This window comes from Hevea brasiliensis, chromosome 4, assembly GCF_030052815.1.
Source record: "Hevea brasiliensis isolate MT/VB/25A 57/8 chromosome 4, ASM3005281v1, whole genome shotgun sequence".
Taxonomy (NCBI): Eukaryota; Viridiplantae; Streptophyta; class Magnoliopsida; order Malpighiales; family Euphorbiaceae; genus Hevea; species Hevea brasiliensis.
The window spans coordinates 18,921,362-18,929,941 of NC_079496.1; the positions used below are offsets into that span (position 1 = coordinate 18,921,362).

General features: G+C 33.8%; 1 protein-coding gene across 1 annotated transcript; it reads left to right on the top strand.

Moving 5' to 3' along the window:
- The first annotated feature begins 465 nt into the window (after positions 1-465).
- LOC110666319 (uncharacterized) lies at positions 466-4,069 on the top strand. Its single transcript, XM_058145516.1, has 8 exons — positions 466-685; positions 1,104-1,423; positions 1,507-1,576; positions 1,736-1,791; positions 2,098-2,173; positions 2,285-2,321; positions 3,391-3,505; positions 3,664-4,069. The coding sequence occupies exons 2-8, from the start codon at positions 1,128-1,130 to the stop codon at positions 3,902-3,904; spliced, it is 891 nt and encodes a 296-aa protein (XP_058001499.1). The 5' UTR covers positions 466-685; positions 1,104-1,127; the 3' UTR covers positions 3,905-4,069.
- Positions 4,070-8,580: the final 4,511 nt, after the last annotated feature.

Here is an 8,580-nt window from a genome sequence, read left to right on the forward strand (position 1 = left end):
AATTATAACAATTTTTTATTTTTTTATAATTTAACTTTATTTTAAAAGTTAATTATTATTATACTCCAAAATAAAATTAAAGAATTAAATGGTTAAAATTGTGTCACGTAAGTTAATTTAGAACAAAATCTAATTTTGAACTATAAAAAAAATTAATATTAAAATAAATTAATATTATCAAAAAATTAAAAAAATTAACAATAATTATGAAAATCAAAAAATAAAATTTTTTATACAAAATTGAAATTAGGTTTATATAATATAAAATAATATTTTACATATTAAAAAAATCATGTCAAAAATATCAAGAGCCTTTGAATTTTCTAATTAAATTCAACTTAATTTATTTTGTGTTTTAAGCTTATTTTAGGTTGTTTAAGTTAATTTGCTGTATTACTTAAATTAAATTAAATTATTAAAATAAAATAATAAATAATAATAAAATAATCGCTACATGTTATGAAATGTAGGAGCGAGTGTAGGGAATAATTTCCCCTTCCTTCCCCCAATTCTCCACTTCTTCCCTCTGCCGCGAGACAGATGTGTCTGCTCTATGATACAGAGAAAGAGAAAGGAAATTTTAACTGCGCTAGCAATCCTATTCTTCGCGTCTAACCTCTGCCAAGCATTGTATGGACCATCATCTCCTGTAGTCCAGCTAAATCCCTCCAACTTTGAGTCCAAGGTAACCTCATGATTCCTTCTTTTTCTTAGTTGTTGTTTGGTGGGCGAGAAAGTTGAGGGAATATTAGAGAAAACGGTAATTCTGGAGCTTTTTTTAACGAAAGCGCAAGAAAATGATTATGGTTATGCTTAGTTGAGGAGATTGGCTTTCTTTTTCTGGGATCGCAAAATACTGAAAGGAATTAGTTTTAAAAATATACTGCTTTCGTGCTTTGAAATTGGTTTTAATTGGCATTTCCTTTTTCGTTCTCCTTCAATCGAGAAATGTAAAACTTTGTTAAATTTGTTGTTGCGCTTATGTATCCAGCTCCTTTTTCGGTTTTCATTTGAAATCGTTAATATTTGAAATTGAGAAATGTAAAAATTCTGTGTTACTGCATACTTAAAGATTCTCATTGATTTTCCTGGCATCCATACAGATTAATTAAGGGTTAAGGTCTCTAATGGACAAGGTAGTGGAGGCGGTGGAGAAGTTGAAGAAGGAATGGGACGAAGCATACGCTAAAACGCGAGAACATATTAAGGCAATTGAGGAATATGGCAAATCAAGACGAGGAGAAGTAGCAACTACCCAGGAGAAGAATTCTCTTCCCAGATTGAATGGTTTGGCACAAGATGGTCTCGCTTTGCTCCAATCTTTGCAATTTAAGCTTGATCTTCTTGCCCCTCAATTGCCTACTGATGATAAAGTGAACTCAGCACAAGCCTTGCTAGAATCATGGAAGAACCAATGCCAAAAGTACAAAATTCTTACCTTACATTGCTAATTTTCTATTTTATTTATTCTTCCCCTTTTTTTTCTGAATCTTGTCTGTAAACTAGTATGCGGTTGAGTTTAAGAAATGCTAATTTGCAAGCGAAGGCAAACATGAGGAAAGCTGCTCAGGAAGAGGTAAAAGGACTTGACTTTGCCTTAATTAGTGTGTTTGATGACCCGTCAACTGGTTTAATTAATGTTTTAATTTGTTCTTCATTGTTGTGTCTTGGGTGCATTATAAAATGTATGAAAATTAAGTGAGGAATGACTTTATAATGGTTGTTTTTACTGTAGAGAGAACTTCTATTGGGTGGTGGAGAAGAGTCCACAATTCGCAGACGCAATTTGCAGTATGTATTTTCTTCATTGCTTTCAATGAGATTAATGTAACATTTTATGTAGACGTCCAATGTTTTCTAGTTATTATGTAATGTTTATGCCCGTGGTTGAAGCTCAAGAAGTAAACAGGTGGATGAGTTGAGATTGGTTTAAGTTTTTGGTTCAGAGTGTGCCAATAATTTATGCAAAAAATTTTAAATGAAAAGATACCATGCAGTATTTTTAATTTGGGAAAGTTTTTCAAATATGCCAAAAGATATTGCCCTACTGTTTATGTTGTTTTATCATATATGATGTATGATTTTAATGTCTTTTAGAACAAAGGCTGGGATGACATCTGCTGCAGAAAGCATCACTGAAAGCCTTCGGCGTACTCGTCAGCTAATGGTTCAGGTTAGTTGTTTGTTCCCCCTATTGTTTATGTGATGCATTTGTCAATCGTAATTTTGGGGATGGATCTTTGTATGGTGCTTGTTTGGTTTCTTATCATATTTCTATTTACAGGAGGTTGAAAGAAGTGCTAGCACTCTCATGACTTTTGGTAGGTGTTTTTCCAGTTCTATGCTAGTAAAAACTTGGTTATTTTCAATTTCATATAGTTTAACAAAGTAAGAAAGAAGGTGAAATCCAAAGAACTTATTGTGCTGTCAGATATAAAGTGAATAAATTTAAGATGAAGACAGCTTCAATTAGATAACAATCAAAGTTAATTCTACCTCGTAGTCCGTGATACAAAAATTGTTACAATTTAAATGGTTAAGTTTGATAGGTTAACAGATTATTATTTTATTTTCACAAGTTTTATAATAGATATGATATGCACAAATGAACATCTTTGAGCGAAACATGAATTCACGTTAGGAATTGAAATGATTAACAATCAAAATCATTATTCAAACTGAAATTTCAAAGTTGCCTTTTTTTTTTTTCCTTTTTATTTTAAAGATTAAAAACATTCCAGGTTTGGATAAGGCTTTTAGAATACTTTAATAAAGTTATGCAACACAGTTTTATTACTTACTATTTTATTTATTTATTTACTTCTTATTTATTAATATATATATTGATAATATTTAATTATTGTAATATTTTATTGTAATCTTAGTTTTCTATTTTATTTATCAAGTGTTGTCTAACAAATCTCTCGATTTGGAATCATGAGAGTATGAGTAGATATCATAGATGATAAATTGATTTCTTTTTTCCACCTATATCACAAAAAAACACTCAAAAGAGAAAAGAAATAAACTCTCAGATCCTATGAATTCTCAATTGTCAATAATAATAATAATAATAATAATAATAATAATAATAATAATTCGACTCCTGGGTTCAGCAAACCAGATTGTGCTTCCCAATTCACAGGACGTTTGTGTCCCAAATCACTTGGGGATGCAATCTGGGTCGCCAAAACAAGTGATCTCATTCACTCAACACAAAATCGAAGGACTCAGCATAAAATCAAAGAGAAAGTGAGTGGTATATAGTAAAGAAGGAGAAGGAATTTCTCTGTTTGAGATTTGAATGACTCTTGTATTGCGTTTGCTTGTCTAAGAATGGTCAGACTTCCAGCGAAACATTCCCTTAAAGATTTTATGGTGATTTTGCAGAGGAATCAACGGGGGTATTAAGGAAGGCTGAAAGTGAATATAAGGGCCATCGCTCATTATTGATGCGGACCCGAAATCTTCTTTCCACAATGCAACGTCAGGATGTTCTTGACAGGTATATGAGAGAGGGTTCTTTTTTTAATTTATTTTCTCATATATATATATATATATATATATATATATATATATATATATATATATATATATATATATATCTTCTTGATTTCTAATTATATATTTCACAACAACTAATTCGGAATTATATTTGGACAGAGTGATACTTGCTGTAGGATTTTTCTTGTTCTCTTTTGCTGTTCTTTATGTGGTTTCAAAGCGCATCGGGCTGCTTAAGTTGCAGAGAACTGTCACTGCTGCCATAAAGGCTGGTATGGATCGACGAGGTGAAATCAGACCAAGAGGTGTTGAAGATGGGGTGGATATTGCTCAGGTTTATGAAAATGTCGTTCGCAAGGGTGAGGTACCATTGGATCAGCCTATGCATGACGAACTTTAGGATTGTAGTTTTCCTTCTTAGAAAGGAAGGATTGTGTTCTCTGCTACGGGCTTCTATTTTTCTCTGCTAGAGCAGTAGGCTCTAATATTTTGCATTTTTTTGTCTCTTATTATCTTTTAGATTAATTTGATCAGATGATGTGATCTATAAATATTGATTCAACAATGAGATTGGCTCATGAAACTATATTATCGAACTAAAATAGGCATGAAGCAGGCTGTGGAGAAATCTACACCAGCGATTATAAGTTCATGCAACTAAAAGGACGTATGAGAGTATTTATTTCAGAGTTGTATAGGAGTGTTTTGTAATCATCCTCTTAAACATGATTTTCTCTGCAAATAAAACATGGTGTAAAGGTTAAAACTTTTGAATGAACAAAATCAACTATATTCGAGGCCTTTTCACCATGCGGCAAATCATCCTGATGAATGAAGAAGAAAAGCTTGGAAAGGAAACACCTGAAATTCAACTGGTACACTACTAATGGTGCATTTCAACTCTGGAATGGTGGAATCTTAAGCTGTGAGTGTGCGAGAGATTGAGAAGATGTCATCTCATTTGATAGTTGATGATTATACGGTAAAGGTAATGGGATATGGGTGCTTTTGTGGTGCATACGACTGCTACTGAGTGATTTGAATAAACGTTGGAGCAGGATTCGATTGCCTTCCTACAAAACAAACAAGGATAAGAGGGCTAATGGGATATTTTCACGTGGCACTCCGATGCTTAAATTAATATAGGGTAAGGAAAATGGTAACGAGGATAATAAGAGTAAAATGGTAAAAGGGTCTAAGAATGTTTTACCTGATATAATAAATAGTGGTATATACTATAAAAGATTAATAGTAAGCGAATTCGTCTTGATCTATGTCAAGTGGGGTTATCTCATTCAATTAAATCTCTACATAAAGTCAAAGCATACTATATCAGAGGTGATAATGACTTTGAGATATTTGAAACAATGGCTATGAATAATTAGAAATATAGATAATTAGGAATATAGATATATTGGCTTAAGTAAATGGTCTAATTGAACTATTATCAAGGAGTAGATAACTTAAAATATAAGTCTAGATAAGTGCTTAAATTTTTTTTTGCCAAGTAAAAATGGACATACGCACTCAAGGTTAGTAACAGGAATAAACCACACCTCAAAACCATGATAATTTTGAGGGGATTCTTATTCTTATATAACCCAATACACATACCCACTCATAAAATCATGGCAAATTTGAGGTCCTCCTCCTTTACCTAAGGCGTGCCCATTTAGGGTGATTTTTCAGGATTCCACATCGGTTATGGATAAGTGCTTGAATAATCTCAAGGTAACATATTCCACTCATATATGTGTTATTGAGTTGAGTATTTTGACCACTTGAGGTTATGACAACTTGGTAAAAAAAACGTGCAGTTTGGGTCATTCCGAGAGGTTATAGTTGGCTTCTAAGATTAGGCACCTGTGACACGGCCGCTTGAGAATTGTATCATGGCTCGTCTCCGAGCAATATAAGAACTCAACTTATGAAAACACGTGGTGCAAATCTAGACTAGTGGGCAGTGTTATGAGGTGTACTACCACTGTGGTAAATGAGTGGTATATTTTATACTACCTCTTTATACTTAAAGACATGTAATCTGTCAAAGTAGTTAGAAAGATTACATTGCATCATGAAGTATTCGAGCAGTACGCACGATACAGCCTCTTTTACACGAGAGCATGCGGCACCTATCTAAGCAGTAGTATAATTTATATCGTATCATCATTCATGCAAAACACAAATCCTCCTCATGCCTCCTTTGTATTAAAGATTCTGCGAAGCCATTTTGTGGATCTGCCTAGCCATTTTTTTCCCTAATGATGACGAATTTTGAACTATTCGAATTGAAAATTTCTAATTGGAAGGAGAATAAAAGCAAAATCACATTTGTTAAATCCTCCAGCCAAAAGCAAAATGTAGAAAGTAGAGTTGTAATTTGGCAAGTTCTCGCGAGTCTCAAGTAGTTCATTAAAAAAAAAAGTTCATTGATGCACGAAAAATTGCCTAGTTAATTAACAACAGAGCAACAAATTTCCCTTCTTTTTCTCCATGATTTATGTTTTTCACCCATAGTCAAGGTCCATTGCTTGCCTTCAAATAAAGTGGAATCCAAATCTTCAGTAATTGTAACACCTGACATGATATGATTGTACAACAACCTTCAAAATCTATTTATTTATGGCGTTTCAGAAGATGCTCACTCGATGTTTATGAGAATGTTTTTTTCTCCCAAAATGTGGCTCTCCCTTCTCCTTGCTCCTCTTTAATATCCTCAAAACAAAGGATATGAACCCTACAGCAGCCATGGCATAGAATACTTTGTGTGGCTCCAAGCCCAAACCAGATAGATAGGAAAAATAGCCAGCAAGCAGGTCAAGAAAATCCAATCTTTCTTCCTTCCCCAGTAAGGCTGGGAAGGAAACCAGGGAATTGCACTCTGGTTTTGCATTAAAGATACCATGAAGAATGACGCCAATGCAAAGAGCTGAATCCAGGAACCACGGGAAGCTGTGACTCAATCCTATTCTCTGTAATCACACAGAAGTTCCAATATAAAGGCATTACTCTGGATGCATGAAGGGCCTACATAATCTATAATTGCTCAAAAGGTTTGATTCATTCCTATCAAAATTACTGTTCAATCATTATCATAGAAAATAAATGAATGAGCAACAGCAACCTCTTGACAGGAGATCCATCAGCAGTGTCAAAATTTTTGTAATGTGTAATAAGCAGATCATTTTTCATTGAAAAGCATAAGGAAACAAATTGTATGGCTGAAGAGTAGAGCAATGATTTATCCCATTGGATAGAGCACTGGTACTACGTGAAAGAATTGTTGGTTTCCAGCCCTGAGCCAGGGAGAGAAAGCAGATCACTATGTGTTTTCGATAGATTAATCCATGTTTGGAAAACTGAATGAAACTCATAGCAGCAATAAATCACGTCCCATGTCAATGAAAGCAGATTTGAATATCAGAGGAGACACATTCAAGATCTCCAAAAGTGATAATGCATACGAGTAAATGGATATATCATTTATACCTGCAACCAAGCCACAAGAGAAGGGACAAACATCAGTGCTGCAAGGAGATGCAGAATCAACAACGCATGTCGGTGATGGAAGATCTCCAATTGTGTGTCACCAAAACTTTTTGAAGAGTTTGGACCACTGGAACTGTTCTCTTCCGATAGGAAATTCTGGTTTAATACACTTTCATGTTTGAATGCAAGTTCATGAGATCCCTCATTTCCTCTGTCTTTACAATCATAAAGTTCTTTTCTCCATGCATGGCTGTGAAAGGAAGCTGTCAAAAAACTGTTACAAAAACATAGAACGGTTCTTAGGATCTATGAAAGGAATGGAGCAAAGAAAATGCCAAAAGAAAATGAAATATAGAAGTTTAAGACTCAAAAGTACCTGCACGATGCATTATGACAGCACAAAGCATGAGACGATAGGAGTATAAATAAACCCAATGCTGGATGTACAAAGCATCCCAAGGCAATTGCAGTTAGCGCGGTTAGAAGTAATGGATCGACTCTTAAAACCCTTACAACTTGCTTTATGAATAAATTAGATTGAGTAAACAAGGCAAAGCATCAATCAGAGCTCCCATAGATTAGAGAAAAAGAAAAATGAGCATGGAAAGATGTTAAGTCCCAGAAAGGAAGCAAAGAAATGCCAATCAAAATGGACTATTCAAAGAGTCGCATTTCTATGGCCTTTTTAGCCAAGTACTATCTCCCAAGCCGGAAACAGGGTTAAAGGCAAATCTTTCCAAGTGACAGCAGCTCAATTCTGGCATTACATACCCTATTACTACCATTCTGCTTAAGAGCTTACCTTTAATGAAAAGAAACTGGAGGAAAGCTTAACAAACCAACGAGGAAATCCTAAGCAAAATTTCCTTTCCCAACCTTATCAAATAAATTTTAATAATTGTCATTAAATTTTAGAAATTGTAATAAAAATGTCCCTAAACTTAAAAATGTATCATAAAATCCTAAACTTTGAAATTTTGCATGATAAAATTCTTTTAACCTCAATCGTCGGTTTATAAGTAACACGCTGATGTGTATAATTCAGAGTGGTGACAAGTGGACAATTGTTATTGTTTTTCAGAAGTAAAGTCCCTCTAATCAGCTCCTATATATCTAGCAGTTCATTATCCTGTACAACTAAGATTTTTTTATGGTTGATCTGTAAAGAAAATTATAGCTAATTTTGCCATTATCATGAGAATTGTACATGTCACTGCCATTCTAAATTGCATAAACTGATTATTGGGAGTCAAAAGAATTTTATTGCCTAAATCAATATTCAAGGGGTTTTATGTTATATTTTTAAGTTTAGGGATAACTATACTATAACCCTAAAGTTTAGGAAAGCTAATGAAATTTATCCCAACCTTGCCACCTATGAAGTATTAACTCTTCCCACATGTCAGATTTCTTTAAACATTCCATCATTGTCAAATTCAACCAACAGAATTTATAAGCAAACGCAAGCAAAAACTATAATGGTAGAATTGCTGTAAAGTGATTGTGAAAATTTGATCAATTTAATTGAGAAAATATCCATTATTGGCTCATCATCCGTTCCCCTAAAAAGGTAGAGAACAGCTCTCC